Genomic DNA, 21791 nt, shown 5'->3' with positions numbered 1-21791 from the left:
TTTCAACTCGTCCGTCCTTTTCTTTTAAAAAAAGGAAAAATCACAGTTACAGTGAGGCACTTACAAGGGAAGTGAATGGGGTACATTTTTGGAGGGTTTAAAGGCAGAAATTTAAAACTTATAATTTTATAATTGCACTTACATTAATTCTTCTGTTAACTGCATGAGAGAGTGCAAAGAGCCAGGCTTAGCAACCAGGCAGTTGGCGGTAAACAAAACGCACCATCATCTACTCCTATCCTTGATAGACCATTATTTATAGGGCACTCTGGAAAACATAGGAGGGAATGCGCTCCCAAAGAGACTCAGAGAAGACTTGACCTACCTGATGTGCCTCAGAACAGACAGGTAAGGACCTCAGAAGGCCAAGAACCAAGGGAGGACACACAGCTGCAGATTCTGGCAGCTTTACGTGAATTAGCTGGAAAAGTAAATCAGCTTGATCCTCACAGTGCTATGACTCATGTACAGCAGGCATCAATTCCAGCTACAGTAGGTGATATTTCATCATATCAGAAAGAGAATCATGACTCCGTGGACGCTATTTCTCTTCATGGTAATAATTTGCTGTATGGCAGTGACGTCCAGTCTGAGACTGGAGAGGACCAGGAAGATGAATCTTAGTCTGGCACTTCAGATAATGGTAGTACACATTCTGACATTTTTACCCGAATTCTTAGTGCAGCAAGAATCTTGGGTCTTGAAACTCAGGTAGAAGACACGACAGCTGCACCAACACAAGGTGTGTGTGCAGGTATCTCTCGCACGCAACCAGCTATTTCTATGCCGGTGGCGGAGGATTACTCTCAAATGCTAAGGAAAGCATGGAACAATCCTAAAGCTGCACCCCAATTCAATGCCAGCTGCAGGAGACTAGCTAAGCTACAGTATGCCCCTGAGAACAGTATGGGTGGCATGAATGTGTAATAGCGGCGCTGACCACCTTGGATCCAGATAAAATTACGGACAACCTACAGTGCCCTGGAAGGGAATGCCATAAGGCAGAACACCTGGTGCAGCAAACATACAATGCAGCCACATGTGCAGCCCGGTCTGGCAATGCACTGGCAATAGTTTTAGCCTCTTTGTGGAAAATGGTTAAATCAGAAGACCATGACATCATGGGTCTAATCAAAGCTGTGCTCTTCACTCATTCTCAACTTACCAGAGATATCAGAGCTGCTATGTCCTCAGCGGTTTTGGTCCGCAGGCAGATCTGGTTAGCCCAGACATCTTTGCCTGAGACTATCTGCAAAGAACTGACACTTATGCCAGTGGTGCCAGGGCAGATCTTTCATTCTGATCTCCAGTCTGTACTGGACACAGCTGAACAGGCATGGCGCAGGAAAAAGTCAGTGCAGCGAGCGTTTGGCCACACTAGGCCTGCTAGATATGGCTATAGAGGAGTCCAACCCCCTCAGCCTCCCTGCTTCTCCCGTTCTGAATCATGGGAATATGACAGAAGGCAGGGCATTGTTTTTCATATATCTGACAGCAATCAAAGCATCAGACAGTCGCAACAGTATCCACAAGGTGGTCAGTCCTGAACTTCAGTTAAGGGAGCGCCACCAAAGAAACATACTCCCAGGGGTTCTGGCCCCCGGGAAGGCCCTGCATAGCAGTTTAGGGGAGGTCGCCGATGCCTGGACATCTGGGAAACAAATACTTCAGATCCTTGGGTACTCAAAACCATCAAAAGAGGATACGAGATTCAGTTTCGGTGACGTCCTCCCCCTTTCATTGGTTCCCTTCTCTTCTACGTCTGGTTCAGGGTCACCCATGGCCATTACCAATAAGGGCAGACCTCCTTTCCTAAACAGAGGGTCAGATCTGGCACCCGAATCCAGCCATGCTATAACTTTGGGTTTTGCCTCTCGTCAGTCCCTCACTCAAGTCTTAGATGAGGCAGTTATGAGGACTATAGTTTGTTCCAAGGCATCCTCTACATGGGATTGTTATTCCAGCAAATGGCGAGGTCTCAGGTGGAAGGCAGTGTACGCTGGGGTCTCTCTCTGGCCCAATCCAGTCTTTGTACCAAAAGTGGTTAAACCAGGTACAGTTAATCAGTTGACTGAACTGGAGCCTTTTCAGCCCGACCCACGTTATTTGGGTACAGGACTGGATATTTCCACATTGTGCCCCGTCAGGGCATTACGTGCCTACGTGAAGTGCACTCAGTCTATGTGTTATATCTTTTATTGTTGATGTCCAAGGCTCTGTGTCCAATCAAACTCTATGGCATTTGGCCGCAAATTCATCTGTCACTTGGTAGGAACAGGCCAATAAGGAAAATGCTATCATGGACAGGTTGCATGATATGCCCTTATCTTTGAAAACCCATGTTTCATGTTGGTTGAAGGATATTTATGTTTACTTTTGTATACTAAATAATTTTGGTACTGTTGTTGGGTCACAAATGGATGTCTTGATATAAAATCTGGGTCCTGAAGTAAAACCATTTGAGAACCACTGGTTTATACAATCACTGAAATACATGTGATAAAAATTTACTCCAAAACATTTTTTACTTACGGGTTGACTACTGTTGTTAGTTTAAATGGCAAGTATCCATCAGGATGAGGGGGAGAGGGCACTGTTTCAGGAAAGGAGAGAACAGAGCATGTAAATGGCCACATATATCTTGTTCTGTTTCTCTTATATCTCACACACAATTTTTCATTTATTTTAATGCTCACTGATTTTACTTAGTGTAGTTCTTCTTTTTGTAATTTTAGTAAAACATAATATTTCACTAATTCAAAATGTCACATTGAGAGCTTCAATAAACAAACATTGTCTTTGAGATTTGAGTTATTTCGGTTTACTTGCCTGTAAAGAATTTATTAAATACATCATTCTTTGGTAGGTCTGGATACACATGAGTGATGCAGTTAATATCCCTTATGCGGTCACCGAGGCCAGCTGAGTCCAGATCCTTCTTGGTGAAAGGCTGGATATTCTGGATTTTCCTGCCTCCATCTAAGCAGAGACAGCAATGACACATAGAGCAAAAGTTTTCACTGCAATGCCTCAATTTTCCCCAGGGGATCAATACATTTTAACCTGTCTTATCTTATCTTAAAGAGAATATAAGAGCAGATCTATATACATCTATATATTATATACTATATACAATAAACATATATCAAATACAGAGATCATTATTTTCTTTATTGTCGGTTTGTGTAATGAATGAAACTTTCTTTACTCCAAAAGCTTTACTCCACAGAAATCCACATACATTAAAAATGAACTTAACAGGGGCCTGGATAGCTCAGCGAGTATTGACGCTGACTACCAGCCCTGGAGTCGCGAGTTCTAATCCAGGGTATGCTGAGTGACTCCATCCAGGCCTTCTAAGCAACCATATTGGCCCAGTTGCTAGGGAGGGTAGAGTCACATGGGGTAAACTCCTCGTGGTCACGTTTAGTGGTTCTCGCTCTCAATGGGGCGTGGTAAGTTGTGCGTGGATCGCGGAGAGTTGCATGAGTCTCCACATGCTGGGAGTCTCCGCGGTGTCATGCACAATGAGCCACGTGATAATATGCGCGGATTGACTGTCTCAGAAGTGGAGGCAACTGAGACTTGTCCTCCGCCAGCTGGATTGAGGTGAGTAACCGTGCCTCCACGAGGACCTACACAGTAGTAGGAATTGGGCATTCCAAATTAGGGAGAAAAGGGGATAAAAAATTAAAATAAAAAAATGAACAACATAGTTTGCTCTGTAATGTTTATAGGTGCACTCAGTAATTTAAGTGTATGTTGCACTGGCTAATATGGCAGTTGACTTGGACTTCAACTGACATCTATGCATCATCATGCAAAAGCAGTTGTTTTCGGTTACTGATGCCATTGCAGAATTGCACCACTCGCCATGATTTAATTATTCTGTGAGCGAAAGTGTCTGTTAATAAGGGGTTATCGAGGTGAGTACTAATCATCTGGTCATGTGATATCAACATGGAGGCCCCCATGAGTGTGACCTGCTCCAAGTAAAAAAAAACAGCTTTTATAAGGCTACTGATATCTCATGTGAATGTACATGAAATGAAACTATGGAAGTATATTAATGACAAATGTCTTTGAAAAAAAAAAAAGCATGCTGAATTGCACAAATTGAAAAATAAATGCATTGCATTAACAGTGCTTGCATTTTTGAGGGATGCAATTTTATATAGTTATATAGTTAAGCTGTGAATATTTCAATTGCAAACATTTCGTACAAAATTTCATCATTAAAAATTCAATAATACTTTTTCACCTTCAAAAATTCATTTCCAAAATAAAAAAATAAAAATACTTTATTATTCAACAGGTTAAATTAATTCCATTATATTTCGCTTTACAAATTCGCTGGTTTAAATTCAGTTGGGAATTCAACCTTCCAGCAATGACAGGATGTTCAAGGTTGAATTTCCAACCTAATTTGAACAACTGAAATTTTAGCGGCGAATTTGCAAAGCGAAATATAATGGACCAAATATTACCTGTCAAGTACTAAAGACAAAATAAAAAAAACTGTATATTTTGGAACTGAAATTCGAAAGGTGAATATTTATTATTGATTTGTTAATGATGAAAATGTGTGTGAAATGTTTTTAATTGAAATATTCACAGCTTAAATATACAGCCATATGAAACTGCATTCACAAAATGTGTTTGTACTGTTAATGCAATTCTGTTAGTGCACCTTTAAGTTTACACAATGACAATGTATTAAAAAGCCTTGAGACTTACTATCACTGGGTCCTACGTAGGCAATGGTGATTCCACCAATCTCTGAATCACTAAAGCGCAGAAGAAATGTGCCATTGGGTTTGTTCTGCAGGATGACATGGAGGTGTTGCTTCCCAATAAAGCCAAAGATCAATCTGCAGAGGCAATGTGATTCTCTTATTATCTAATCTCCCACAAATTATTTATTAAGGCTCTGCACAAGACTAAAGTGTTACTTTAAATAAGATAAACATAAATTAAGGGGGAAAAAGTTATAACTACTGTACCCTTCACTCCAATAGTCTTTTAGGCATTTCTTTGTAAGCTCCATCACCCCCTCAAACCACTGCCAGAAGGTGAAGTTTCGACCAGGCAGAACTTCCTGTGTTAGTCACAGAGATAACCTCTCACTCCAATTCACCAATAAACAAACCATACTTTTACAAATGTGAAATGTAGCATTCAAACCTGCTCTGAATGTTTGAAATATTTTTGTATGTTATAATTTTTGACATTTGTATATTAAAAGAATATTACAGCTCAAGGCTCAATCAACAGAATCTGTGGCATGTTGTCATTTACTACAGAAATTAATTTGCACTTGTATCTCAGTATGTAAAAACAAACAAAACAAAAATATGTGTGCAGAAACGCTTTTATTCATGCTAATAAGTGCATAACTGTCAACGCCACAAGTCAAAAATGTTTTCTGTGGTAACTGCCGACAAAAAAGAAGCCAAAGCAGGATCAACCATTGCATGTAACATAGCAAGACACAGACCGCTACAAACACATAGTCATATTACAAACATTAAGTGCATTTACATGCACAATCTTACACTGATTGTTTAATAACCTGACAATGGATTAAGTCATGTAAACACCTTAAGCGGTGTTCTTTTATTGGGTAAAGCTCATAAACTATTTAAGCAAAACCTGATTGGGACACCTAGATTTTTTGCCCATTATGCTGATTTCACTCTCCATATAAAATCTTTACTCGTGTTCTGTCAGCTTATTCTATGTGTTCATGTGTCAGTTTATATTCAAATTTTGAAAAACTGGAGAAAATTTGTTGATTTCTAAATTTCATGTAAACATTATTTAATGTAAAATTATTAGCTTATTTTTTATAGTTATCACAGTTTTGTTGTACATGTAAATACACCAGGGTCAGAAATTAACCAGGGCTCTGGGCAAAAATGCCACCAAAAGTGACAAAAATGTTGCAGATATTTAAAATAGACATTTTGACCATTTGAATTAACTGATTGTATTAATTGTCTTAAAAAACAAACCCTCATAAAGGCAAAAAATGAATAAAATCCAGGAAGCAAATATTGTCCCTTAATAAGAATGTTAATTTCTGACACAGAAACACACTTAATGAAACATTCCAGTGCTGTAATGCAAGATATCAGCACTCTCAGAACGCTGATATTCCAATCAGATTAGAGGACTGGAACTAGCTGTTGTATAACTGTGTGTGTGTATATATATATATATAAACTGTGTTGTAAAACTTTTTTTTTCTCCAATAACTAACATCTTATGAAGTTTTTCGTTCCTTGCCACAGCCGCCTTTTGCTTGCTCACTGAGGGCCTAAAGACAAACAATTTTAAGGCATGATTTTCAATTACGCTTTTCAATGAAACTGCTCAGTGGACATTACAGCATGATTTTCTGTAAAGCTGCTTTGAAACAATGTGCATAGAGAAAAGCATTACAACTGAAAATGACTTGACGACTGTTTTAGCTGGAATATTCCTTTAATGCACAATTTGACTGCTCTGTAACATATGAGTGAAGTCATATGAGTCGCACCTTGTTAAACTGAGCCCAGGACACAGGCATGTTGCTGAAGTCTTCAGAGATGTCTGGTTGATCAAAGATCTTCTGGGCGAGAAAGTGAAGGTTATATCTGTCCAAGCCACGCCGCGTCTGCACCTCAGACATAAACTTACTGCTGAGAGCATCACACATCTGCTTCCAGGGCACTCTCTCCGGAACAACGAATGGTATCCTGTTCTAAGAACAGCAAAGCACAAAGCATGGATTTTCTATTTGTTGACAAGATATCGTAGATGGTTGTTGACAGTAAAAAGAGCTGTTTTGTGTTAGTGTGCTGTCCTGGGTGTCACTTACAGGCTCTGAGAAAGCACAGTCCCATATAACGGTTGCCATGGCATTGATTTCCTGACTACCATGTACAATTACAACCACAGGAAGAGTGATTGTCTGTGAGCAAAATAAGACTTACAGTTACATCACTTACACACACCAACATAAAAAAAACTTCTGTTTATAACAATATATATACAGTATATATATATATATATAGTATCTAAGTTCATAGTTGATTAAAACCAAAACTAAGATCTACTGTGTTAAAGCTGAAATGTGTAATTTCTGTCACTTGTGTCACCACACGGAATTGCTAAAACAGTAATTGTTTTCAAACAGGTTTCCCAAACACTCCCATTAGTCTTCCATTGGTCAATAAACTGATGGCAAGAAATGAGAAAATCAACAACAAATGGCTTAATTATAGATGTCTCTACATATTTTAAGTTGAGACAGGAGAGAACTTTTAAGAAAAAGTAATACATTTTATTTTAAAAAATTACACACCTCAGCTTTAATTAAGAACAGTAAAAGTATAGGGATAATCACCTGAATGCCATAAGGACTCTCACAGCCTGTGATGGTTATTTCTGTGGTGAACAGCAAAGCAAACTTTTCCTCTGTCACTGATTCAGAGCCCTTCCTGTCTGCTCGTTTGATCTTCCTTATGGACTGAAAAGGAGGAAAACATGATTAGAGCAATTGATAAGAGTACAACATTGATACAACTGTACAGCAACTGATAACTTTGCAACAACACACCATTTAACCTAACTTATTACACCTCAACTTTCTGGAACACTTGATACCAATTGGTCAATTGAGGCATTCTGCAGTCAAATAATTGTATTTATTACACGGGTCTCTGGAATGATCGATTCTGATTGGTCAATGGTGCCATCTAGAGACATATCACACCAGTCATCTGGGTAGTCATCTTTCCTACTTCTTGAATCACAGTGCAATCTCTACAAGTAATCTAATAAAATTATTTTAACTCAAATCAATGTTTCATGTCCATTTATTTAATCTGAGTGACTATTTACACTAGATGTAAATAGCACCTGCCACATAGTGCGGCTATTTGCACTCCAATAGTGTGGAGGAAACACAAAAATTGAAGAAAAACTGAACACCTAGTGGTGTGGGGTGTAACAATGGTGTGAATGTGCTTTTCTCGGCGGATGACCCGGGTTCGATTCCGCATTTTGTCCCACTTTTACCCATCTTGTTTCCTGTCTTCACTCTTAATATTTCCTTTAATACTACTTATAATAATAAATAAAAATAAATATAAAGGTTGATTTCCTCACAGTGATTTGGCCACGGTGAAGGTCGGGGAGTTATGAGAAAGGTTTGATCAGGGTAAACTTAACCATGGTTATACTATAGTAATATTGTAGAAACCATGTTTTTTTTGCGAACGCCATAGTTTTAATGCATTTTACCATGGTGTTACTACAGTAATATGGTGTTGATATAGAAACAATGTTTAATTTTGTGGTTACTATGATTTCACTACAATATACTATGACATAGTGATACTATGGTTACTGTGGTAAAACCATGGTTCATTTTTGTAAGGGAAGGTAAGGGTTAAATTTAGAGGTAGGGGTTGGTGTAGGGTGTCTAAATAAACACAATAAATATGCTGCAGTGATGCCCCTATAATGTATGTTAGTATTTAATTAGGGGTGTAAATGGTATCTGCCACTATTTGCACCAGGGAGCAAATAGACTGTAAAACTATTTGCACTTAGTGCAAAGAAGATGCTTTTGGTAGCTATTTACAATTAGTGTAAACAGCATCTATCGATATTTGCACTTAGTGCAAATAGCCTCTGCCTTATTTATTTATTTGGCAAGTATTCTTGTAATAAGCTGGATAATGAGCAATCATTATTTACAAAATAAACCAACTAAACTCAAACGCAAACCGGCGGTGCAAATCAGCGGTTCAGCAATTAATTTCTTCTCATAATTACATAATTTCAATGCAAATCAATATTTTATGTACATTTATTTATTTATTTGGTTAGTAGCCATGTAATAAGCTGGATAATATACAGTCAGCCAGTTGTTATCACAAAGTAAACATTATCCCTTATGACATCTATACTGCATATTTGACCATCCATGGACTACACTGTGCTAGTTTCATGTCTCTTGTGGCACTTAACAGTCACTTCTCACATAATAATATAATTAAACTCAAATCAATATTGCTTTCCCAAGTATTTATTTATTTTATAAGTAACCGTGTAATAAGCAATATAATGTTCTGTCAGTCAATTGTTATCACAAAATAAACCCAAACAGGGTGATCAGGATCCCAATTCCTGACACGAAGCAAAGGGGTTTTGAATCAAACTGGCAGAGTTTATTTTGGACTGTACATTATCCATTACATGACAAAATCAAGATGGAAGTCTGGTCAAAGCGAAAAGCAACACTCTCAAGGAAGTTTGGGACCGGACAGGGTGAATCCAGCCTTTTACAGCGTTACCTACCATGTTTCTAAAGGTTGCACATGTGCTCTTGCTGGAAGTGTTGTGTTCTAAGATTGCTGTGCTGTTGAGAAGTTCTCCTACATTTTCACTAAGTGGCGAAACAGAGACAGAGAGAATGATCATAAAACATTTGCATATTTTATAGGTTTATTTTAAACCTGTCAAGTGATGTATTGCCTTAGTATGGTTAACAACTCAACTGAAACCCTGATTCAGTTTGGTTGTGCCTCCAATTCCTCTTTATGTCTTAGCGTAGCAACAAACACTGTTAAGTGTTTCACTTGTATGGCATGTGCCTTTTATAGGCATATTTCAACATATGGCAAAAGGGCAAAAGAGCAAAAGTGACATTACAAAACAATGACACTGAAGTTGTAGATCAAAGATATTGTTCATATGTAAAATGCTTCAGCATCAGCATTTTTGTTGTCATGTGTTTAGTTCACCTTTCTTTAGTATGTACTGTATATGGTATGTACATGATACGTGCTCATTATTTGTGTAACTTTGTTCCTGAAGGGGCGGACACACTAGGCTTTGAGCACGAAACATTTTTGGCAATGGACCAGTATATGATGTCACGTGGGAGGACTTCTGGTGTAAATAAATAATACATCACAATTAACAAATAATATTATATTAAAAATATTTAAATATATTGTCTACTCACTTTCCTGCAACAATAAAACACACAGCTTTAAAATATGTATTCTTTGTATTGAGTCAAGAGGTCAGCGTATGACATTTCGATCCTCTATTGGTCATGTCCTCTCGTTGTTCTCTCGTTGTTCTTACATTGCGTTTCCAGTCTGCTGCATTCGGATGTGTTTGAATGGGAGTGAATGGAGCGTGAAGTGTAGTGTGACCTTTAAAAAGGTCATGTCATGAGGAATCAAATTTTCCCTTGATATTTTGACATATAAGAGGTCATTCTACAATAAGAACATACTGTAAATTTCAGGACTCAAAACTTAATCCCCAATGCAATAAAAGCATTTATTTAAAAAAACCAAGTTGCAAAAATGCCTTGTTCTCTACTTTCGCAACTTCCCTACGTCATTAGGTGTCCCATTAATTCATGACCGACTCTACAGCAACAATATCAACACCTACTTTGCGTCATCACACCCTTGGCCCTGCCCACTGGTGCTCAGTTCGTAAAAAGAGAGAGAGCAGGACAGACAGGCCTAGTGTGACATTCTCACTATTCCTGGACACCAAAGTGGACCCATCTGGATTATTTGAATTATTTTTGCCATGTATCTCGTGCCACTTTTAAAAGATGTGGTGTCAAGTTACAACTCTGAAAAGGAGACCCCATTCTGTTTCATTGAGCTCTGCAAGTAAAGCCATGAGAAGATAATTTTAGTTCAGCAAGAGCTTTGGTGGATAAGTGCATAATAGGTAAAAGAAAAAAGGAATTAACAATTTTTCATTCAGACAATGAAGCTTATTTTTAAAACCTTTAAGATTTTGTTGTATTGAGACATTATTTCTATAACAATTAAACATATTTTCACTCTCAATTCTCACTATTGTGATGTGAAAAAAAAAATGATATATTACTAAAATTGAAAGTATTTATACATGATAGTAGTATTAATTGTACTCCCTTCACTTTATGCTGATTAAAATAAAATAAAAAACACTGTTTTAAAGTAATCTGTTTACAGTACAGTAAAAATTACAGTAATAAGAATCTAAGGAGAATCAGCATTGAGAACAATTGGAATTACATAAAACGCAAAAGTAAAATGTATGGATGCATTACAGTAATGAGAATTGTGCGGTAGTGAAAATGTGCTTAGTTGTCATGAAAATAACAATAATGCATAAATCTAAAAGGTTTAAAAAATAAGCTTAATTTTTTCAATGCAAAAAAATAAATAATAATAATTCTGTGTGAAATGTGAGCTTGACATGATTTCGTGAGATTCACCAATTTATCTTATGTAATTCCAATTAGAATGCTTAAGTTCTGGTTCTGCGAGGCTATTATGGTACATATATGAGCATTTAAGAATGGCAGCATTCTTACTTAGGTATGACCCCTTGTTGGCCCAAGTTCCTCGCTTGTGCTTCAGTAATAATCTGAGCCTTCAACAAGACAGGTTTTCCTGGAGCCATCTTCTCTCCCAGCAGATAGCGCACAGTGGTGGAGAACTTGGACTGGGTTTTAATCACCTGGGGTGGCTGCTTATCTACCACCAATGAACTGAGATGCCAAGACAAAGAAAGTGGATTATCAAACCATTAAAGACAAGGCACTGCAATTTTAACATGACTGCACAACTGTCTGTTGTGATTCCGTGATGACTAAGAGGTGAGGCAACACACAACGCAACATTCTTAAGAGTTTAGAGATTATTAAATACATGTATAAATAAATGTTTAAACCAGATCCATGTGTGGTTTGAAATCCCATTACAATCAGATTTTTCGAAAAGTGTTTCCAAAAATCTGTCTGAGCGGTTAGGCAGTATGTTAGTCTCAGTCACTATTCACTTTCATTGTATAGAAAAAAGATGCAATGAAAGTGAATGGTGACTGAGGCTAATATTCTGCCTAACATCTCCTTCAGTGTTCCACGGAAGAAAATCATAAAGTTTTAGAACAATATGAGGGTTTGTAAATAATGACAGGATTGTATTTTTTGGGTGAACTATCCCTTGAAGTCATTACTATGGCAACCGATACTGACTACACTGTCTAAACAAATTAATCTGATTTAATCACTTACAGTACAAAATTACAATCAGTGTTGACAGTCAGTCCTAAAGATCGGATTTGATAAACAATTGAGATTTATTTGGAGTGCGAACAAAGCCTAAATGTGATGAGGTCTACATACCTCTGAATGAGAGTCTGGAGAAGACCGTCCAGACTGTCTTGCAGCGTGTGAAACTGTTCAGCACCTCCATGGTCCCTCTTCACCAACATGAGCTCCTGCCTTAGATTACCATTCACCCCGAGCAACTGCTCACACCTACAATCCAACAGAGAGAGGGAAGAAAGAGAATGTTGAAGTGGTACTAAAGCATGTCCTAATCCAATGTTTACACCTTCATCCAGCTGGTTTTTAAAAACAGCATAGATGTATCCCTCGCTTCCTATGATAACCTACAATCCTGTGCATTTGGTTTGGCAGTTGGTGGAAGGAATAAAACTTATGTCTAAGCGAGTGGTTGAAAGAAGTATATTTCTATTTTTTTCACTGTTTTTAACTTATGATTGCATTTCTACCCCAAAATAAGCATTGTAGTCACTAAATAGTCACATATATCTTTATGAGGTTATAATAACTTTATAGTTACTTCTAAAGCTCACTTGAATTTGTTTCAGAGCGTGTTGTGCATCTGTCTGAGCAGTTTGTTGTACGTTTCACTATGTAAATATGCACGAGACAGACATCTTTGAGTTGCGCTACGTCTCGTTTTTTTAACATCTCGCACATAATTGTGTCAAGTGAAAGAACTTAAAACTTTTTAAATGCATCTTGAGACACCTGAATTTTGTTCCATTTGCTGCACTGCAACCGCCATCTTTAAATCATGAACGAGCTTGGTCTGAACGGCCACTTAGAAACAACAGACACAGGCAGAGTTTAAATGGGTTGTCCTCACCATGTCTGCAGAGGGCCAAGGTTTTCATCAAAGTGCAAGCCAATGGTGGCTCGGTGCTGCTCCCACCTCCAGGACTTAATCCTGTGAATCAGACAGGATTGGCACTGCTCCAGAGCACACAAGGCCTCCTGAAGTAACTGTACACGCTTCTGTAAACACGCACAGAAACAAACACACGACAGGATTACAGTTAAACAGCTCCATTACAGGAACATTTCACCCAAAAATGAAAATTCTTATTTACTCACCCTCATGTCGTTCCAAATCTGTATGACTTTCTGTCTTCCATTAATAAACAAAAGGTGATGTCAGGCTTAAGTCTGCACTGTCCATATAAAGAAGGTGAATGGGGACTAGGACTGTCAAGCTCCAAAAAGGACAAAAAGCAACATAAAAGTATCATAAAAGTAGTCCAGATGACTTGTACGCTGCTTTGCATCTCCTTTTGTGTTGCACAGAAGAAAGACAGTCATACAGGTTTGGAACAACATAAACGTGAGTAAATGTTGACAAAATTTTCATTTTGGGGTAAACTACTCTTTAAAAGAGTAGTTGTTCTTCAAGCGGCCTTTCTCAATGTCTTCATTTTCCTGTCATGTGAGGACAAACTGTTTACCTTTGCACAAACTGAATAGTTGTACTCAAGTTGCTGTATACGACTTTTTCTAGTGACTTGATCTGGATGTTGTGGATCCAATTCATTTGGTCCTGTAGGAAGGCAAGAAAAAAAAAAAGATAAATCCATTATTTGATATCCTAATGTGTGTGTAGTTATGTGAAACTCTATTCCTTGAACGTTTAAAGTCCTTTACAGATAACTTGCTGTCGGCTGAAGCCCTGGATATGATAACTCAGTCCAGTGGTTAAGAACAGTTCACTCTTCTTGTGGTTATTCATGATGTATAATACATTTTATGTTCACAAATTTAATGTAAATGAGTAATCTCTGGTTATCACCTACTGTAGAGGACTTATTTATGAAACTTTCACCTAACTGTACAATTTAAAACAAGTGATATTTGCTTACTATAAAGTAATCATAAAATTACCCAAGTTGTCTCTGATTAACAGCATGTATCACTTTATGTCCATTAGTATATGATTTGCTACATAATGTTTTATAAATCTGTTATAGCTGTCCATTGTTTTATGATTGTAAGCATGTCTGTGTACATTGACAAAAACAAAATATAATAGTTTATATACTGTTGATAGTTCTTATATTATTGTCATTGACTGCTGGCATATCACAAACTGTATACAATCACATAAAATCATTGGATAATTATTTTGAAACAATCAATAGACTGAAATTAAAATGCAAATTAAGTTGCAAGTTATATAATGGATTGTAAATATTTGCAAACACTGAAGGCTAACAGTGAGAATATATGTTTGTCACAGATGTCTACATTTAAAGGAATAGTTCTCCCAAAAAAGAAAATAATTTTTTGGAAAATTATTATATATGAAAAAATTATAACTGCTTTTGTGCAAAAACAAAAAACAAAACAAAACTATACTACATTATAAGTGGACCTCAGGGAAGATAATACAATTATTTTTTTTAAAGAGTATGTCATGAGTCCTGTTGTGTTCCATGGAACAAAGAAAGTCATAGTTTGGAGTAACATAAGCGTGAGTGAATGATGATATCATTTTCATTTTGGAGGAACTATCCTTTTAAGATCTGAGATTAAAACAGGTTTTACAGTGTCAACTTAGTTGGCATGATAAAGCATACAAATTAGATATTTTTTATTACTGTTAAAAAAGAAAGCTAATAAAACATATTCTTTTTAAAAACCTTGCTTATCAAGGTTTTCAAAATTTATATTTGAAAGAAATTTAAAGAACTTGTTTAACTCTTAGAAGCCCTTAAGCATTCAAACATTACACGGGGTGTTTAAAATTTCACAATAGTTATAATATATATATATATATATATATATATATATATATATATATATATATATATAAAATATAAATATTTTTTATATACATTTTTTTTTAGGTTACCTGACAAAAATCTTTTTGCTATCTATCTATCTATCTATCTGTCTATCTATCTATCTATCTATCTATCTATCTATCTATCTATCAAGCTGTGATATTATACATCTATCTATATAAAGATATATAGATAACAAAAAGGTTTTTGTCACACACACACACACACACACACACAGACACACACACACACACACACACACACACACACACACACACACACACACATATATATACAATGACTGTAGTATAAGTTATGGCACCTGTTTTAGATCAAAGTGTAATATCACAGCTTGAACAATATATACGTGTATATATATATATATATATATAATATATATATAGATAGATAGATAGAAATAGCTTATTAAATCAACAATCACTAACTCTTACCTGACACAGACTCAGTCTCCTGTTTTTCCCAGTTCAACTCCTCTTGTAGCTGATGAAGAGTTTGACGGCAGTTCTGAATTTCCAAAACTTTGAGCACTAGATTGTCCACATCAGTGTTGCCTTCCTCCCTTGAAGGGTGTGGGGTGCCATTGGCAGCTGGAGGACCTGCAAGCATGGGCTGGTAGGGTGGGAAGTTGGGCATACACTATAGACAAACACATAGATACCAAAAGCAAAGATATTCCAAACATTTACTTTACCAACAAAACTGATTTCAAAAGGTTAGATCAGGTAGAAATAGCTAAAAACATAACAATCGCACATTACCACTTTTTACAGTGATATACATTACTGTGCGAAAGTCTTAGGCAAATAAAATGTCTCACAAAATGTGAGTATGTGTCACTAAGAAATATACATTGTATATGTAAGAACAGGGAACCCTGCAACAGATGTCATGACCCCCACTGAGCCCACTACTGAACATCGAGTCAAACTGGGATTACATGAAGAAACAGAAGCAATTGAGACAGTCTAAACAGATAGAAGAACTGTGGCGAATTCTCCAAGAAGCCTGGAACATCCTATCTGCCAAAAACCAAGGAAAACTGTGTTGGTGGTCACACCAAATATTGATTTACCTTTTTTTTTTTTTTTTTTTTTTATGTTTTCTGGACTTTGTATGGTGTTAATTAATAAATGAAAACTATTTATGGAAAACTATTTATTTTTAAAATAAATTCTCACTATGTATAATTTTTCACAAGTGCCTAAAACTTTTGCACAGTATTCTATAACATATAAAAGCTATGATTTCTGTTCTATTTTCCCAATAAATCACAAATATTGCAGAAAAAGAGTGCTTACTTGTCCTAATAAGTGTCTTTCTTTCCTCAGAATATCTCGTACTGTTCTCACAAGTTGCATGGGTTGTGGCTGAAACACGCTCTGAAAAGCAATTCATGAGGTTCCATAGCAAATAGTCACATGTCATAAATTGACTATTTATGCCATGCTTGTTCACAATGTGAAAAAGTTGTAACTCAGCATGAAACATGTCACATAACAAATGCATGAAGTTATTTGACATTGTTGTTATTATTTTTTGCATTGTTTGCATTGCAGTACAATAACTTTTAATTATCTGTTTATTAATAACTCCTTCTGATGGCACAATTGACACTAAAGTCCTGGAAGTCATAGGGGGGAATTCACTAAAAATGAACTGCGCACACTAATAGCGGCATTAATTTGCATGCGCTGTCTGTGTAATTACACTAAAGAAATTATAAAAATCACACAATGGCAAATATTTTGTGGTGAGTGCAGTTAGAATAGCGTAATTCCCGATTTTGTGGGTCGGTTCTGAGTGCTGTTGGTGGAGGATGCAACAGACTAACGCAATCTTGCACATCTTCCTGCTACTGTACGGCATCAGTCAACCACTGTGAAACAGGCACCTGTATGACTGAATATATAGCCGGTTATCTCTTCTCCATCATTTGATAAATTACTGCTGCCATGATCAACAGAAATGTACACGAACATCTCTTTTTAATTAAAATTCTGTTTACCCCCTGCATTCCGTGGTGGTAATATAGCATTATTAATTACCCCAGACAGACAGCTGAGTTTTCTATAATAAGCATAATTTAGAAAGATATTAAGCATTTGTGCTGAAAAAAACGATGACTTAAATACTCACGTCACACGGCCACAGCAAGATTTCAACACATTTAACGCTTGCATTAGTGAATAAGACGCAAGTTTTAGCGCTGAAATAAGATGCACAAAAGTGCCGCAACTGTTTAGTGAATACGCCCCATAATCTTTGCTAGAGGTACCAAAGTATTTTAACTGATTTTAATTGATACAGTAGCCTTTAGCATGCCACTTAGCCTGCAAAAAAATTAGAAGTGTTAGGAAACATTTTTGTACACACCAAGTTTCTGCTGATGTGCTGAAGTTTGACCTTCTCCACCACATTAGGGTTGTGTGCGGCCAATTCCTGCAGCATGAGCACCATCTTATCCAACAGCCTTCGAGCCTGAGGCTCCTGATCCATGTTGTCTACATCAAAGTTCTCCCTAAATCAAACAAACATCACACAGACATAATAGTCAGTGTTTGGGATTGACAACCGCATTTACAGTACTAACAGGTGTGACTCTCGAATTGTCCTGTTCATACAACATCTCAGAGGAGCAGTATTACGAAGCAGCCATTGTCAAGTCCGTTTTTTATTCACGCAATAGCCATGATTACCACTTGTAACCACAGTGACAGTGATTTAAGTATATATAAAACATGCTGAATTACATAACACTGGAAAGTCTTATAATTGACACTACTTATTTCATAACGAGCCCAATCAAAAGTTTGTCTGCAAAATCTCAATTTACAGTAAGTGGCTGTTTACAGAGTTGGGTCTATAAAAACTCTTGGGAGCTGCTCCAGTGGAAGACAGCCACTGGATATATAAATATTTGAAAGAAACGCAGTTTCTACTCTATCTCCATCTCTGTGAGTTAAAGAGCCCATATTAAGCTCATTTACAGGTTCATAATTTTATTTGGGGGGTCTACTAGAATAGGTTTACATGCTTTAATGTTCAAAAAACACATTATTTTTCTCATACTGTACATTGCTGCAGCACCTCTTTTCACCCTCTGTCTGAAACGCTCTGTTGTATCTCCCGTCTCTTTCAAGCCACCCTTTCCGAAACGCCCAGTCTGCTCTGATTGGTCAGCTGGCCCAGTCTGTTGTGATTGGTCAACCGCTTAGAGCATGTGTCGGAAATGTAACGCCCCTCACCATTGGAGTTTCAGCTTCCAAGGCTTCCTGGGCAGCGCATTCCTAAGCACATTTGCATTATGCAAATGTGTTACATAGTGACGTAGCTACACTATATTGCCAAAAGTATTCGCTCATCTGCCTTTAAACGCATATGAACATAAGTGACATCCCATTCTTAATCCATAGGGTTTAATATGACGTCAGCCCACTCTTTGCAGCTATAACAGCTTCAACTCTTCTGGGAAGGCTTTCCACAAGGTTTAGGAGTGTGTTTATGGGAATTTTTGACCATTCTTCCAGAAGCGCATTTGTAAGGTCAGACACTGATGTTGGACGAGAAGGCCTGGCTCGCAGTCTTCGCTCTAATTCATCCCAAAGGTGCTCTATCGGGTTGAGGTCAGGACACTGTGCAGGCCAGTCAAGTTCTTCCACACCAAACTCGCTCATCCATGTCTTTATGGACCTTGCTTTGTGCACTGGTGCACAGTCATGTTGGAACAGGAAGGGGCCATCCCCAAACTGTTCCCACAAAGTTGGGAGCATGGAATTGTCCAAAATCTCTTGGTATGCTGAAGCATTCAGAGTTCCTTTCACTGGAACTAAGGGGCCAAGCCCAGCTCCTGAAAAACAACCCCACATCATAATCCCCCTCCACCAAACTTCACAGTTGGCACAATGCAGTCAGACAAGTACCGTTCTCCTGGCAACCGCCAAACTCAGACTCGTCCATCAGATTGCCAGATGGAGAAGCGTTATTCGTCACTCCAGAGAACGCGTCTCCACTGCTCTAGAGTCCAGTGGCGGCGTGCTTTACACCACTGCATCCGACGCTTTGCATTGCACTTGGTGATGTATGGCTTGGATCCAGCTGCTCGGCCATGGAAACCCATTCCATGAAGCTCTCTACGCACTGTTCTTGAGCTAATCTGAAGGCCACATGAACTTTGGAGGTCTGTAGCGATTGACTCTGCAGAAAGTTGGTGACCTGTGCGCTCTGTCATTTTACGTGGCCTACCACTTCGTGGCTGAGTTGCTGTCATTTCCAGTCGCTTCCACTTTGTTATAATACCACTGACAGTTGACTGTGGAATATTTAGTAGTGAGGACATTTCACGACTGGACTTGTTGCACAGGTGGCATCCTATCACAGTACCATGCTGGAATTCACTGAGCTCCTGAGAGCGGCCCATTCTTTCACAAATGTTTGTAGAAGCAGTCTGCATGCCTAGGTGCTTCATTTCATACACCTGTGGCCATGGAAGTGATTGGAACACCTGAATTCAATTTATTTGAATGGGTGAGCAAATACTTTTGACAATATAGTGTATGTCACGGAAGTAATGGCTGAACTGCAAACCAGGTGTTTCTGGCAGTTCAGGAGCAGTGTTTTCTGTGGGAGAGAGTAACTCCCTTTGGCGTGGACTTTGTGCTTTGTAACTTTGCAGACCTTTTACATGCACAAACAGCTATATTACACACTAAAGGAAAGGTAAAATCCCAGAAAGCATAATAGGGCCTCTTTAAATAAATCCCAAAAAAGGCAAAACATGAGACAAATGTGTGCACAGTTGCTATCGCAATGTATGACGTGACAGACAACAAGTTTTCCATAATGGTTATGCTCACACAACGCAGATTAACCAAACTTGCTATCAAAATGTACTTTAGACACTTTGGTTTTAGACTGCGATTGTCATTCTCATTCATAACTAAACCGTGTGTGAACAATGCGATTGTGAGTCACTATGAGAGGACATGATTCAGTTTGTGTTAATCTCTTTCACTTGATGGAAATTCCCAAGCAAGAAGACTTTACTAAATAGGTTATGTCATGAAAGCACTGTAATCACTCATACTTTTTCATTTTACTATTTTACTTAAAATAATTTATCCTATTTCATATTAACAAGCAAAGACAACCATAAGTAATTTATAAGCTGATTTTCTGAAAATGTGTAAACACTATCAATACAACCCTACTGACCAAACCAAAACAGCAACGTTGCCTCAACCAATGGCAGACAGACAGAGTGTTCGGGGTATCTGTTTAAAAAATTTTTTGCAATTCCATTTGGTGACATTTGTGGCATAGAAGTTGCGCACTTTAGCTTAAAAACAACATAAAAATAAAACGAACACTCATTTGATGTGTAAAATATTAATTTTTTATGTCAGTGACACCATACCATGCCTGTTCCTCTATCCAGTTGGCCAAGTAGTGCCTGATGTCCAGTGGGAATGTGTCCGGATAGAGTTCATTCAGCGTCTGAGTTGGCAGGTACTGTAACTGGCAGGTAATTTGCTCCCACAGCGCCATAGTGTGCAAGCACTGCAACAGTATAAATTACAACATTTATTAGCACAGCACTGAAAAAATTTCAACTTAAGTTAACTCTCTTCCTTCTGCCCTTAAAGGGATAGTTCACCAAGAAATGAAAATTCTGTATGACTTTCTTCTGTGTAACAAAAATCTTAATGCAGTCTTTTCCATACAATAGTTCAATATTCTATTGAGATCTCTGAAAAGTGCAAATCTAGTATCCAGACTGGGACATCCACAACAAAATAAGGTACTTTAGTTGTTGAAAAAAAATAAAAAAATTATAATAATAATACAGAAAATAAATAATACAAAAAATAAAGTCACATACATGTGATCATAAATTGTTTGATGACAGCTCATTGCCTTGTGGAATGAGGTAAACACTACAGTGACAGTTTGTCATCTCTACAACAATCAAGCAAGTCTTTCAACCCAAAATACTCATCAGCGCTGTTCAGAATATCGCGGCTGTTTGTATTGGTTGAATTGTTCCATAGTGCTTTAAAATAGATTCAAATGTGTTGCATGCACAATGATATCGAGGGAATCACGATTTAGTCCTGTCCTGTCACCAGAGCTCGCAGGCCTGTTGACGCACACACACGGATAGAGCACAGTGCAACTTCAGGCTTCAGTCACTCCGCGCACATCCGTGTGGCCACAAGAGAACCATATTTAGTGCTTATAAAGCAAGATGAATATCTTAAGGTTGCTGCATCGCCTGATGGAAATGTGTATGGACTTTCAAAATAAAGGTGCATCTTAAAAAAAAATACATAGATGTTTACACGTTGAATCGATGAATCATATCATTGGTGTCTTGGTGATTTGATCGATGCATCGATCCAGATCGATGGATCGTTACACCCTAGATAAAAGTAGTCTATATGAATTTGAATCATATATTTTTTTTTTTTTTTGTGAGGAATAGATCCAAGGACGCAGATGAATGCAGCTCTGAATGACAAAGTCACCATTAGCAAGACCTAGCGCATGGATGGATCAGGAGAGAGCGTGTGTTTTGGGGCCACGCTGATTTTTCTGGCTCATGATAATGACTGGCTCATGACAATAAGTTAGGTTACATCTCCTGATGTTTAGCGGTGTTTACATCTTCTAGCGCAGGGGTTCAAAACGGGCGTTCAAAGGATGCCAGGGGGCACTGAGAGCAATTTAGTAAAGAGGGGGGCATTAGGTTACAAATGGGGGGCGTTTATCAGTCATGTTAATCAAATCTATCGTCAAGTTCCTGTTTGCATTAAGATGTTTATCTACACTCCATTATATGGGTTGGT

The 21791-nt window shown here is 37.7% G+C and overlaps 1 protein-coding gene across 2 annotated transcripts in view; it reads right to left on the bottom strand.

Annotated features, from left to right (window-relative positions):
- The window catches only part of LOC127419602 (signal transducer and activator of transcription 5B-like), a 41767-nt gene that overhangs the window by 3096 nt on the left and 16880 nt on the right, over positions 1-21791 (bottom strand). Inside the window, exons 2-17 of one of the 2 annotated variants that reach the window (XM_051661124.1) lie at positions 20360-20502; positions 17320-17464; positions 16245-16325; positions 15378-15582; positions 13591-13682; positions 12975-13123; positions 12203-12337; positions 11390-11566; positions 9352-9439; positions 7391-7513; positions 6863-6955; positions 6542-6745; positions 5004-5098; positions 4738-4871; positions 2830-2979; positions 2533-2593 (exon numbers count right to left, since the gene is read on the bottom strand). In XM_051661124.1, coding sequence (XP_051517084.1) covers positions 2533-2593; positions 2830-2979; positions 4738-4871; positions 5004-5098; positions 6542-6745; positions 6863-6955; positions 7391-7513; positions 9352-9439; positions 11390-11566; positions 12203-12337; positions 12975-13123; positions 13591-13682; positions 15378-15582; positions 16245-16325; positions 17320-17464; positions 20360-20490 — 2063 coding nt within the window. In that variant the 5' untranslated portion in view covers positions 20491-20502. The remainder of the gene's footprint in view (positions 1-2532; positions 2594-2829; positions 2980-4737; positions 4872-5003; positions 5099-6541; positions 6746-6862; positions 6956-7390; positions 7514-9351; positions 9440-11389; positions 11567-12202; positions 12338-12974; positions 13124-13590; positions 13683-15377; positions 15583-16244; positions 16326-17319; positions 17465-20359; positions 20503-21791) is intronic. The other variant, XM_051661125.1, reaches the window with a different exon arrangement.

The sequence above is a fragment of the Myxocyprinus asiaticus genome, chromosome 29 (assembly GCF_019703515.2).
Source record: "Myxocyprinus asiaticus isolate MX2 ecotype Aquarium Trade chromosome 29, UBuf_Myxa_2, whole genome shotgun sequence".
Classification (NCBI taxonomy): Eukaryota; Metazoa; Chordata; class Actinopteri; order Cypriniformes; family Catostomidae; genus Myxocyprinus; species Myxocyprinus asiaticus.
This window is presented reverse-complemented; position numbering and strand designations above follow the sequence as displayed.